Source organism: Mandrillus leucophaeus, unplaced genomic scaffold, assembly GCF_000951045.1.
Source record: "Mandrillus leucophaeus isolate KB7577 unplaced genomic scaffold, Mleu.le_1.0 Scaffold416, whole genome shotgun sequence".
Taxonomy (NCBI): domain Eukaryota; kingdom Metazoa; phylum Chordata; class Mammalia; order Primates; family Cercopithecidae; genus Mandrillus; species Mandrillus leucophaeus.
In genome coordinates, this window is record NW_012104432.1 from 685,234 (window position 1) to 698,569 (window position 13,336).

The 13,336-nt window shown below is 53.7% G+C and overlaps 1 protein-coding gene across 1 annotated transcript in view; it reads right to left on the reverse strand.

Annotated features, from left to right (window-relative positions):
• Nucleotides 1-3,787: 3,787 nt before the first annotated feature.
• The window catches only part of TSSC1 (tumor suppressing subtransferable candidate 1), a 188,325-nt gene continuing 178,776 nt past the window's right edge, over nucleotides 3,788-13,336 (reverse strand). The window contains exons 5-8 of the mRNA XM_011992673.1: nucleotides 11,502-11,638; nucleotides 8,598-8,765; nucleotides 6,973-7,140; nucleotides 3,788-4,320 (exon numbers count right to left, since the gene is read on the reverse strand). Of these exons, the coding sequence (XP_011848063.1) occupies nucleotides 4,146-4,320; nucleotides 6,973-7,140; nucleotides 8,598-8,765; nucleotides 11,502-11,638 (648 nt within the window). The 3' untranslated portion in view covers nucleotides 3,788-4,145. The remainder of the gene's footprint in view (nucleotides 4,321-6,972; nucleotides 7,141-8,597; nucleotides 8,766-11,501; nucleotides 11,639-13,336) is intronic.

The following is a 13,336-nucleotide window of genomic DNA, read 5'->3' on the forward strand; positions in this document are numbered from 1 at the left end:
TGCAGAGGGGCCGGAAGGATGGGTCGAGGCTGACTTGTTTCCCCATATTCCCGCCCCCCAGGTCCTGCTAAAGAAGGTCCACATGTAATCCCATCACTGGCAACACGGCTTCCGGGTAATGGAGGGAAGAACCCCATCTACACAGGAGGCTGTCCAGTGCGGTCCCTCCACCACCCCACCCACAGGGAGGCAGGCCTAGCTCTGAAAATGGCATGGGCAACGAGGATGCTTGCGACGAACCCCAAACCCTCTGCGTGGCTGCATCCGGACTGTTCTAACTGGTCACTGGGCTGCCTCTGGGTAGGAACTGCTCTAACTGGTCACTGGGCTGCCTCTGGGTAGGAACTGCTCTAACTGGTCACTGGGCTGCCTCTGGGTAGGAACTGTTCTAACTGGTCACTGGGCTGCCTCTGGGTAGGAACTGCTCGAGACAGAGCCTGAGAGACTTGCATGAGGGGACACGGCCTGCGCCCTGGACTGCGGACAGAGCTGGGCAAGGTGCCGCCAGGCTGTTTCAAAATTCTCAGAAGGGGGATGCTTGCTCTGTTTACAAGGGGTCCTTAAGATAAAACCATGTCCTGTGTTTGAAAGTGTGTGCGTTTTACAAATAGAAGTACTGTTGATGACCCCCACTGTGGCCGTGCTGACAATGGCGCTGGTCCCAGATGACCCCCTGACCCCCAGCGTGGCCACGCTGACGATGGCGCTGGGTGCTGTCCTGGGGACACACTCGCTTTCTCTAACAGAACGTCTCACCCTGTTCATCTGGAGTTGCTCACCAGATCGCACCCTCACCTTCCTGTTCCATAATATCCCTTCTCCCCTTTCTGTGCTTCTCCATTGGACTAGTCTATCTGCATTCAGAAATACAGATATTTCTCCTTCTTAAAGAGAGAGATCCTCAGCTGGGCATGGTGGCTCATGCCTATAATCCCAGCACTTTTGGGAGGCTGAGGCAGGCAGATCACCTGAGGTCAGGAGTTTGAGACCAGCCTGGCCAACAAGGTGAAACCTCATCTCTACTAAAAACACAAAAATAAGCCAGGCGTGATGGCGCATGCTTGTAATCCCAGCTACTCGGGAGACTGAGGCAGGAGAATGGCTTGAACCTGTGAGGCAGAGGTTGCAGTGAGCCAAGATTGTGCCATTGCACTGCAGCCTGGGCAACAGAGCAAGACTCCGTCTCCATAAAGAAAAAAAAAAAAAAGAAAAAAGAAAAAAGAAATCTCCTTGTGGTCATAGGCCCTGGGGGCTACTCCTCCTGTTCTGTTTCCTTTACACAACCCCTCCTGCTCCCATTTTCCTACCTCTCTCATCCCGTGCTGCTCCTGCCGTCCACGCTTCTCCTGCCGTCCACCAGCTGCCAGGGGCCTCCCCAGGGCCATCCACACCTCCATGCCCGTGTCCGTCTCCAGCTCGTTCTCCCCCACATCTGACGCCCCACCTGCAGCATTGAGGGTGCCTCAGTCCTCCAGGAAACCCCCACTTTGCTTGGCTCCTGGATACCCCATGTCCTGTGCCCTCCCACCCCCAGACTCCCCTGAAGGAGGATTCAGGGGAATCTTCGCCTTCTCTGAAGATTCCTCGCCCCAGGGCTCACCTAATGCCTTCTCTACGTGACTTTCCTGTGGTCTCCTGGGGGCCCTGCCATCCGCTCACCACTGAAGGACGCTTGTGTCGCTTCCAGCACTTGGTGATTACGCCTGGGTCGAAATACCTGTGTATAGATATTTACACAAACATAAGTTTTATTTTCTGGGGATGGTGTTGGCAAATAGTCCCCAGGCCACATCCATCCACCGCCTGCCTTTGTAACCTCATGGTGTGTGTCTGCAGGACAACCACAGAGAGGAACAGGGACAGGGACTGTGGCCCTCAAAGTCTAAAATGTTTACTTTTCAGATCCTTTCTAGAAAAGGATCCAGGGTAAAGACGTGAGTGCTGACTGGTGTGGTGAGCGTGTGTTTAACCCATGAGAAGCCAGCCACCCAGGTGCACAGTGGCCTCACCATTGCACACACACAACGCAAACACACCAGCGGCTGTGTGCCAATCAGAGGCAGTAAACCATCCTCCTCTGACTCCAAACTTCAGTCCTCATCTGTTCAGTGGCTTCCATCTCAAACAGGCAGGATCTCCAGTTCCCCACGGCTGGGCCTCCTGCCTCATTCCCACGCCAGCCCGCTGCCTCCCTACCTGATCCACTCACCCAGGCGCCACACCACCCCAACCCTGGGCCTTGGCTCACGCATCACCTTCTCAGAGAGCCTGGATCCCACAGCGCTCCCTGGCCCCTCCTCTGCACTCCTCTGTGGCATCTGTCCCCATGTCACCTGATGGCCCCCACAGGAGCACTCACTCCAGGGGAGCTGAGACTTGCCCTAATCACAGCTGTGGCGGCAGCAACTGCAGGATCTAGAAGTGTGGGTACACAGTAGGCACTCAATTTATGTTTGTTAAACAAACACACACAATTTCTTTCAAGTGACAGCAACTGAAGGCAGGACTGACATCAGATGCCACGCATTTCCCACACATGCAGGTTTTACCTGGAAGCAGAAATGTTGGAGGGTCTGCAACACACCTGTCTCTGCCCACACCCACTCCCCACCGCCCCCCTCAGCAGCGCACCCCTCCCGACACCCCCACCAGCGCGCCCCTCCCCACCGCCCCCCTCAGCAGCGCACCCCTCCCGACACCCCCACCAGCGCGCCCCTCCCCACCGCCCCCCTCAGCAGCGCACCCCTCCCCACGGGCCCCCGACCAGCGTGCTCCTTCCCATGGTCCCGCCCACCAGCGCAACCCTCCCCACGGCCCCACCCACCTACACACCCCTCCCTAGGGCCCCCATCTGCGGACCCCCCTCAGCACTTGTCCTCTCCCCCAGGACCCCACCTTTTCACCCTTCCCCTATGGCCTCCACTTGGCTGTGAACTCCCATCTATGAAAACAAAATCCAGGACGTGGCCCTCTGGGTGCACAGTGTCCTCAGCAGCACAGCACACGTGCCGGCGGGGGGCAGTGTCCTCAGCAGCACAGCACACGTGCCGGCGGGGGCGCTGCAGCAGGAACGTGTCCTCATTGCAGGTTGGGCGAGGCTTGTCCTAGAATTGTCAAGGCCCGGAGCTGACGGGCCTGGGAGCTCAGCCCGTCCTTCCCCATCATTACGGATGAGGTGACTGGGGCAGCAGAGCACAGAAGTGGCCCTGCAGGGACACCTGGCCAGGTGGAGGCTTACGGGAGTCGAGCCCAGAGTCCAGGGCCCGGGTGGCTTCTCCCGTGGGAACACCAGATGCACAGGACAGACCCCGCACAGCCAAGGGAACCACGAACCGAGGCTGCACGGACAGTGTTTGAGGATTCCTAAGGAGAGGCACTGATGAGTGTAGGGGCCTGTGAGCGTGGGGTCCCCGACAACTGAGACGTGGGAGCCCAACGCCAAGCTCCCCGGTGAGGGAGGACGGCACCTCCAAGGCCACCAGCCAAGGTGGGCAGGACAGAGCACAGGACAGGCTGCAGAGACCAGGAGAGGCCCAGGACGGGCAGAGCCTGTGTCTACAGCAGTGAAAATGCATCACACCAGTTCAGCCCAGGGCGCGAGCCGGGCGCCCACCACTGCCGCAGCCAGCGGGAGTTCCATGGCCCCCGGGAGTTCCATCCTAGGGCGGCGTGAAGAGCACACGTCTGTCCATCTGCATTTTTCCTGGGTCAGGAAAGAGAAAATGGACAAAGACCCAGGAGATGCAGTCACAGGGCAGAGCTCCTGAAAGAATGAGCCGAGCATCTGTGCAGCGTGGATTTATTTTATTTCACTGTTTACTCTGAAGAGAAAGAAGAGCTACTATTGCAGGAACATTTTTTTAAAAAGTGAAACTCCTAACACCCTTAAAACAGAAAACGTTGTTATTCACATAACAATGTGGGGCTCCGTCTCTGCCGACAGGGGCTGGGTTCGGGCGTCAGCTGTGCCGTCCACAACAGCTCCATTCACCCCATTCATAAACGCTGCTGCTAGAGGAAGGGGACAGCGGCTCTCCCAGAGAGGGAGCACCTGGAAAATGAGTCACCGCCAAAGAGCTGTGACTGTTTGAGAACCTGCCAAGAGCATAACCCCCAATGGAACCTGGATAACTCAGGCCCGGGAGTCACAGCAGGATGTGGTACTTCAGGGCCCTGGGCACCCTGTTGATCACGAGCCTCCCGTCATAGCTCAGGGAGGCAAACAGCCACGGGTCGGCCGAGGACCAGTCCACAGCGTAGACGCTGTCCTCGTGCTCCTCGTAGGTGGCGATGACGTTGTCCTGCAGGGGCTCCTTGCTCCTGCAATGCAACAGAGACGGCCGTGAGCTCGGCAGCTCCGGTGGGCCAGCCAGGAGAGGCGCAGGGAGGACGCGAGCACTGCCATCAGGAGACACGAGAGGTCCCGGGGCCTCAGCTTTCTCCGCTGTGGGATGGGAAGAATTAGAGGAGCCCACGCTAAGGACAGTGGGGTGGTCCCTGCAGAAGCCAGAAACCCTCACTGTCGCCGTGAGGAGCAGGCGTTTCTCAAAAGGTTTATGGAAATCGGCGACATTGGCACGTGGTATCTTGGTTGCTTCTGTCCTTGGCCCACGGGTGCCTGGGGTGATATTCTGTCGGAGGTCTTCCTAGGGCTTCCTTTGCTCAGGGGAAAGATTGGGGGAAGCAGTCACCGTGTCTGGATAACACAGGATGTAAAAACCCCTGTTGCTTGAGCAGAAAGGACCCTGGGAAGCAGCTGGTCCAGCTCCTGGCTGTGCAGGACTCAGAGGCTGGGGCCGGAGGGGCCGTGCTAGGATGGGAGTGGGGCTGGACTAAGGATCTCCCCCCATAACACCAAGAGGAAGATGACCCTAGCCCAGTGGGAACAGCAGGGGTGTGACCTGCCTGGCCTCACCCAGGAAGTTTTCCCACCTCGCCTCCCTTGACTGAGTTACCCTCACTGGGAGCCCTGGCCAGGGGATCCTCACACAAGAGCCACCACTTCCTCAGCATACGGCGTGCGCGTGGGGAGGGGCCCTGCCTGGCTCACGGTGGCCACTTTCCGGCGGACACAGGCTTCTCTGGCACTTTCCTTCCCATTTCACAAAAAAATTCCCACTTAATTTGTGTACCGCATTCGAACTGCTTTTGCATTTCTTTGTAGGAAAATGCTTCGCCCCCCCCCAGTAACACGGACGGACCCTCCAGAACTCGCACGGTCTCTGGGAAGTTGGCTTCCCACAAAGTGGACCTGCCAGTGGCCAACTGCTGTTGTGTGACAAATGCCAGGTACAAACCCTCAGGGGGAATAATGGTTTCCTGAGTGCAGCAGGACATCAGGACTGAGGGGTGTCCTAAGACGTCTGTGTAGCCCTGATCACCTCCTTCCTTCCTGCCTTGCTCCCATGACACTGCCGCCCGGAGGACAACTCCAGCAGTCTTCTGACCAACGGGCCCATCGGGCTCCTTCCCTAACAGGGACAGACACGGTGAGCAAGTGCAGACTCCCCGGGCCACTGGCAGAGAGGATGGTAAAGGAAGCCAGGCCCAAAGGCACCAGGAGACCACTGGGCACACTCCACCGTGCGTGTGCTTAAATACTATTCTACGGCGGACTGAGTTTCTAAGGATCGAACAGAAAAACAACAGAGTCTGGCTCACGCCTGTAATCCTAGCACTTTGGAAGGTTGAAGTGGGCAGATCGCTTGAGCTCAGGAGTTTGAGACCAGCTTGGGCAACATGGCAAAACTCTCTCTATAAAAAATTAGCCAGACATGGTGCCGTGCACCTGTTGTCCCAGCTAATTGGGAGGCTGAGGTAAGAGGATCACCTGAGCCCAGGAGTTCAAGGCTGCAGTGAGCCATGATCGTGCCACTGCACACCAGCTTGGGTGACGGAGTGAGACCCTGTCTCAAAAACAAAACAAAGCCAGTAAAGTCAAGAGACAAACAGATGGGGCCATCGCCACTGCAGAAAAGAGTCTGAAGACAGAGGTCTTCTCACAGAGGAATTTGAGACCAAGTTCAGGTGGGTAGGGGCAGAATTCAGACAAAAAAGACTGCAAAGGATCCCAAAACAGAGTGACAGACCCCACCATATTTCAGGGCTCTAACTGTCCAACTTCACAGGGTTTTATTCCAGAACCTCCTTCCTCTGCAACCTGGGGCATGAATCTCTGCGGTTGCATCTGAGTCGCACCCAGTCAGCCCCCAGGAAGCAGCTGCCACTTGTGAAGGTGGGCCACTGAAGGACACAGGGGCCCTGGCACTGCACCGCTGACCAGATGCGGGCATGAAGAGGGTGCCCTTAGCAATCTCCCATCTCACCTAGGATCGGAAATCAAAGTGCACCAGAAAAAGCTTTGGGAAAATCCAGAACAATGAGGGTATGACTAGAAAACACACATCACGGTTGACCACATTTTGTAGAGTATCTAGAAGCGAAGTAGGACCTGCGTTTGAACTGGGAAGGTTGGCCTGGAGTCTCAGCCCTGCGACCAGTCAGTGGAAGGCCCATGAGCTGATGGCCAACAACCTGACCCCAACACGCTCAAATCCACGCCAGTGAAGACGCTGATTGGGATGCGTCTCTTACAGGGAGTGCTGTGAGGATTGGGATATATTCGTTCTCATTATTGTTCATGCTCAAGTTTGAAGACCAGTGACAGTCTTTTAAATCTTACAGATTTAAAATATTATTATTCTTATTGCATTCAATAAGAATACAAACACAAACACAGAGAGATCTATTTTAAAACCGCACCTAACCCCAACCCACCTGCAGTGCCTCCCATCTGGGCTGCTAATGACGGCACCCCTGGAACTGTGGGTCCCCACAGCTGCAGGGGGGAAGGACAGTGTCCCCCAGACGCACACCTGTAAACTTTCTGTCTACACCGCCTGGCTCGGGAGATGGCTGTGGGGAAAGGAGGCACTGGTACGGTGTGAGCCGCTTTGCAGTGCATGCCCTTACTTCTCTTCGGAACGGTGGTCCTCCTGGTCACTGATGTCATCGTCGTCTACCAAGTGGCCGAAGGGCTCCGACGAGATGGACACCATGTTGGAAAGGATGACTCTGCTGTCACTGCTGCCAGTGAGGACCAGCTGGTCGTGAGAGTGGTTGTAGCGGACGTTCCACACCCTGCAGAAGGCAAAGCAGCTACTGAAATGACCCGTCACCCGCAGCGACACCAACAACACGCCACACCGGCTCTGAGGGCCCCACTAGGCTGGGGCTCACGTTAGACACTGCCAGGCAATCAGCCCCAATCCCAGGGCCTGACAGAAGGCAGTCTTCCGCTGAGGGTGGGTTTGCTGTAGGTTTCTCTTGAGTCCCAACAGACAGACAGGGAAGACTAAATGTTGGCTGAAAACTGCAGGAGGAGAAGGCTTATCACTCAATATTTCAGACAAGCTTTCTAAAATTCGAAAACAAAAAAACAAAAAAAAAACTGCCCCAGAAGCAACATGTGGATTAGCAATATCCTATAATATCAAACAAGCCTCACAGCGATATCCTGGAATATAACAAGCCTCACGGCATGTTCCCAGTTGGCAGTGACTGTGGGTCCTGAGACTAGGGCATGGCGGCCTCCTGGGGCACAAGGGCTGTCCTTGGTTTTGGCTACTGGGATCAGCTTTCTTTCTGGCACGGGTCCTAGAGCCTGGGAGCTTCTGCCTCCCAGTCATGCTGAGGCCAAAACAAGCTCCAGGGCCCGGGTGGCAGACAGTGCTGGGCCCTTGACACTAGGAGGTGCACCCAGCATGGCCAGGGGCACAGGGAGGCCCAGCCACTCAGACCACAGGAAATTCCAGCAAGTCACTGAATTTATCAAAACTGTGTACTAGTAATCCAGGCTTTTTACTTTCTGATTGCAAAAACAATATAGCTTCAGATAAGTAATTCAAACAATTCAGAGATGCAGGGAATGCCCCTCTTTGACTGGGGGAGGATTCCTGAGGAGCTTTTGGCTCTTACTCTTTCAGACATTTCCTCTGCATACCTCTGTCACTCACACTTGTGTACACCCCTGCGTGTGCACACACGTTTTATTTGCATAAAAATGGATTCATGCTGTACATGCCACTGTACAACTTGATCTTTTTACTTAGCAAAAAGTACTAGGCACATTTAAAAACATTCAAATAATATGTTAGGGAGAATGAGTGACCTCGGACATCTTCCCAAAGCCACACAGAGACGCTCCACATTCTCCTGACAGCTGCCTCATCTCCGCTGCATGGATGTCACCTAATTTACTTAACCAGTCCCCTAGTGATGGACATTTGGGTGGTTTCCAGGTTTCCGGCATTACAAACAATGCTGTGTGAACATCTGTGCACATTTATTTTTACATACTTGAACCAGCACTGTTTCAAGAGAAAACAGAATTTAATGTTTTTCTTCTTTTCCTATGTTTATAAATCACAAACATTCAGATTTGGAATTAGTGTTTCTTTAGGAAAAATAAAACTGGGTGATTGAATGATGCACAGCAGCACAAACGAAGCTGGTTTGTGTCTTTCCCAATGGCAAAGTAATTAGCAAAATCAATTGCATGATCCCCTCTTTCCTGAAGCAGCCAGGAGCGGCCCTACCAGTGGGAGTGCTCCTCCAGGGTCTTCACGGGTTCGGTGACGTTTCGGGTGTCCCAGAACTTCACCTTACAGTCGTCTCCGCAGCTGGCCAAGTAGTACTGCTTGTTGGGATTGAAGTCAAGATCCCGCACCAGCTGTCCGTGGGCATTCTCTATGCAATAGATCTGGCTGAGGGAGAAGGAAGAACAGTATAGAAAAATAGCAAACGGATTATGCAAAGCCACTGAGTGCTGCAGGCACGACTGGTTTCCCGGGACCCTGTCGAATCCCCCGGCCCAGGGTGCTCTCGTCTCCTCGGCGTTCCTGCCCTGCAGGAGGAGGCTGGCACCAGCGCCTCCATCCCAGCAACCCTGTGCGGTCGCACCACGCTCAGCTCTCCAGGAGCTTATCTGTGACCCTCCGGGCGAGCCATGGAAGGGATTTTGCTTTGCAGCCGTTAAAAATGTGACTTAGTATCTTGAGAATGAGAGCATGCCAGAGGGGCTGCAGCCGCCACGGGGACGCTGAGGCAGACGTCTGGACAGGATGCCCGACACATTTCTGGAAGGATGTAGTGAAGAAGGAAAAGAAAAAGACAGAGAATGAAGGTAGAATATAGTGTTGGGAAATTTTATATATATATATACACATATATATGTATGTATACACACACAAAAATATCTATCTATATACAGATCTATATATATACAGAAAGAGAGAGAGAAAGTGGGGAGCAATGGGGAAGGCCATGGAAGCAGGAAGGGACCAGCTATCTATCTATCTATAGATATATATAGAGAGAGAGAGAGAGAGAGAAAGGGAGGAGCAGTGGGGAAGGCCATGGAAGCCGGAAGGGCCGTGTCAGCTGGGCTTACCCTTCCACTGTCCACACCAGCTCCAGGTCCAACACTGCTGGTGGCCAGTGCAACCCACTTGCTCCAGGGCAGGAGAAGGGGACTCTTTGAAATGAGTCACACGGCTGTTCACAGCACATGCGTTCTCACACTCACATGTGCATCTGTGGGCACACCCACATATGTATGTACACACACACGCACACATCCACACATGAGAGGGCAGACATGCACACCCGCACTCACACACCTCACTTTGCCCTGGATCCTATGGTCCTTGGCTGCTCCTCGCAGGGTCTGAAGTCATAATATCCTGCCTATGGCCTCTGATGTCATGAATCCCAGAGGACAGGTCATCCGGTGAGGCTGGACAGTGGCTTGAAACAAAAGGTTGCAACTGGGAAAGCAAAGAACCCATGGCCTGAAGCTGCCCAGCGGCTCCCGCCTGCACGGCCTCCCCAGCACTGCCGTGGGCGGGACTGAAATCACTCCTGCATTGTTTACCTTCCTCACCCGCAGGCTTCAGTGGGGCTGATGAGCAATGGGGAACTTCTGTGCCTTGTAATTTGCTTCACTTATCTGAAGACCATCATTGTTCTCTGCTCTCCAAGGCAGAGGAACTCAATTCCTTTCATCTTTTTTCTCTCACATTAGAACTCCCAGCCCTAAACCACTTTTAAATCTTCTGGTTTTTATATCCTGCACCTTTTCAATATCTTAATATTTCTTCCCTAAAATATGATACCTAAACCTTTAAATCTTTCAAGGGAAACAGGCAAAGGTAGAAAATTACAAGCTTGGCAGATTCCCAGGGAACTGGATGGACAGTCGCACGGGCACGACATATTAACTAAAGGTTACTGCATGCTCCATTGCCAGTAACTGTCACACAAAAGCATCACACCACCTAAAAAAGCACCAAAGGCATCCCGGCTCCATGCAAACCAAAGCTGTCTGCAAAAGGAGAAATGACAGTCAGTGAGAAGGCGCCAGGACCCTCTGGGCTGCGCTGGCACGTCCTCACCACAGACACAACACGGGCAAAATGAGGCCACTGCCAGATGTCGCCCATCAAAGCCACGGGCATCTTTTTGTTTGCTTATTTGTTTGGTCTGTAACGTCAGTCTTTGAGTTTCTTGTCTTCAGATACTGAAATTCTTCATATCCTTCAAAGAACCATGCAGACGAAGGACATGATGACCACAGGACATGGAGAAATGGATTTCAGCAGGATGTTCATCACGGGCTGAGTCTGTGGTTTCCAGCTTCTGATCAGGAAACCAAACGAGCCCTCTGCACAGACATGCACAAGGGAGGAAGTGGCGACTGATTCTTCATTAGCCCCTGAGTTTTCAGAGGGGCCTTGGAACTAAATCTAAAGTTGTGCCCCCACCCTGGAATCAACACGAGTTACTGCATGACATCCGTCTTTTCAGCTCGGTGATAAATTATGGTGTGCTGAGGGGATAAACTGTATCTTAAAAAAGCTTGTGTGGGCTTCCGTTGCCACGGCAACAGACGTGCTACCATCACTCCTTTGCCTATCAAAATCACAACTGGAACGGAAAACTCGCTCTTATTTGTTCCATTAGAGCTGCTGGCTGTTGGGTATAATTACTTAAATGACAAACTATGATTGCCCTATATAGGTGTGTCTCCAGAAGGCACAGCTACGGTCAAGGACGACCCCAGGAGAGACTTAACCTGGGGACTGCAGCTGTCAGCCTGCAGCGGCTCATCAGAGAAGGGCACCCTGTGGTCCCCATCTCGCTCAGTGTTACAAAAGCCCCAATTCCTAGTTTTCATCATCAACTGCTGTTAACGCAGGGATATCAACACGGAACATTCAACAGCCACCGAGGTGCACCGGTTCCACGGCAGTGGATGTGCTCGCTTAATCTGGGGTGAAGAAACAAGATGAAGATTTATGATTTCCTGCAAGAACGAGATGGAGACAAACCAACCATGCGCCCCCAAATGCATCTGGCTCACGATCAGCTCCACCGTCATCCCGGTTCTGCTCGCTAAGGGAGGAGAGGAAGCGGGGCCCACGCGTGGTGGGCTCACTGACCTCATGCTCCGGGTGTCCCAGCCACGGAGGGTGGTGTCGTTCGCTGTGGCCACCTGGGTGCAGTTGTGATGCGGACTCCACCGTCCCGAGGTGAACTTCAGTTGTCCCTTCCCTTCCAGGGAGGCTGAGCTGGCCAGCTGGGAGTGTCATGATGTTTTCCAAAGGAACAAGAAAAGCAGAAGAATGTGAGGTCTGTTCAGAAAATGCAAGAGGATATCCTATATTCAAGGACATTACGGAAAATAATTACTGAGAATAATTAGGAAGCTCTGTCTTTGTTTCCTTTCCTTAAATGGCAAAAATGAACCTTACTTGGGAAAATCTATAAAACTGAGCAGAGCAAAAAATAGAAAGCATATTAATAGGCCTCTATTAAAGAGCACTCGCTTGCAAGTATGTGATTAGAGATAATCAACTCCAACACTCCAACTTCAAGGAAAACAATATAAAATAACTCAAACATCTGGCTCTCCCTAAAGAAAGAGACAAAACAAGTCAGGTCCACCTGACCGGTTCTGGAATAACAAAGGGACAAACACATTTCGGTCCCTCCGATGCTGTCTTCAGTGCACAGCCTCTTCCCTCCCTTCGTCTCGAGGCCCACATGGCCTTCACCTGGCGTTTAATCAGACCGCCCCAAGCCAGTGAGCTGACCACGAAGACCTCAGCAAGGCCTTCTGGGGCTGGTGTTAGGGCTAAAACCTCCTCCTGCCTAAAAGAGGGTGGGCCCAGTTATGAGCCTGGGAGAAGATCCCCAGCTCTTTTCTCTGCCTGCCAGGGATTTCATGCACAAAGGCTGTGCGTGTTGGCTGCGTCGTTATTTCAATTTGGGGTTTGAATTTCAATGCAAAGGACGACTGCTAAAGGCAAGAAGGGTCCAGGTCTACCCCAGGATCCTCTGTCACACCTGCCCCCAAGTCCTCCTGAGGGACACAGTTCCCACCACTAATTCTGTTAACTTTCAAACCAGCTGTGCTCTTCAGAGCCCTCTGAGAGGAGCCTGGGGCAGGTGGCTGGTGAAGTGGGCCTGGCCGGGCCGAGGGCAGGTCCAAATGGAGCTGCTAGACAGGCCGTGAGAGGCCCAAGGACCGAGCTGGTGCTGGGGTTTATTCACCATCTCACGAGATTTACCAAGGGGCTTTGCTGGGCAGGGGCAGGGTGGGCACCCAGGCTTGGGGTGAACAAGGCCTGGAGGTCCCTACAGAGTGAGTGCCCGCTGCATAGACAGGAAGGGGCTCTGCCTGGAAACCACCACTCAGAACAGAAAGACAGGCAGTTCCCAGTGAGAAACAGGGCACGTCTAAGCCACGGGTAAAGGGCTTTCCGGAAAGAGCACACCGGCTGCAGATGCTCCTTGTGTCTCCCAGCAAGAGGCCTCCCAACTTCAGAGGTGGCCACTGGAAGGCGTGAGCTCCAAGACCTGGTGTCCCCCCTGTCCTGTGCAAACAGGCTGTGGGAGAGACTGAGAACTCAAAACAGTCCTGGTCAGAAGCCGAGAAGGACCCTTATCAGTAAGAGATGAGACGCTGCGCTCAGTCAGGGAGAGAGGCCACACCTTCATCTCCCACTCCTAAAGCCGGCTCTGATGCTTAGGAAAAGTTTCTGGCAACTGAAAGCCACCATCCTTGCAAAGCCTTGTGGTGAGAAGAGGTCAAGAGAAGGTGGGGACACAAGAGACCCATTGGGGGGACAGGGTACCCATGACTCCACATCTGGGCAGAAGTGAGGAGGTTGTGTCTGCATCTGGGCAGCCACAGGGGGTGTGTCCACATCTGGGCAGCCACAGGGGGTGTGTCCACATCTGGGCAGCCACAGGGGGTGTGTCCACATCTGGG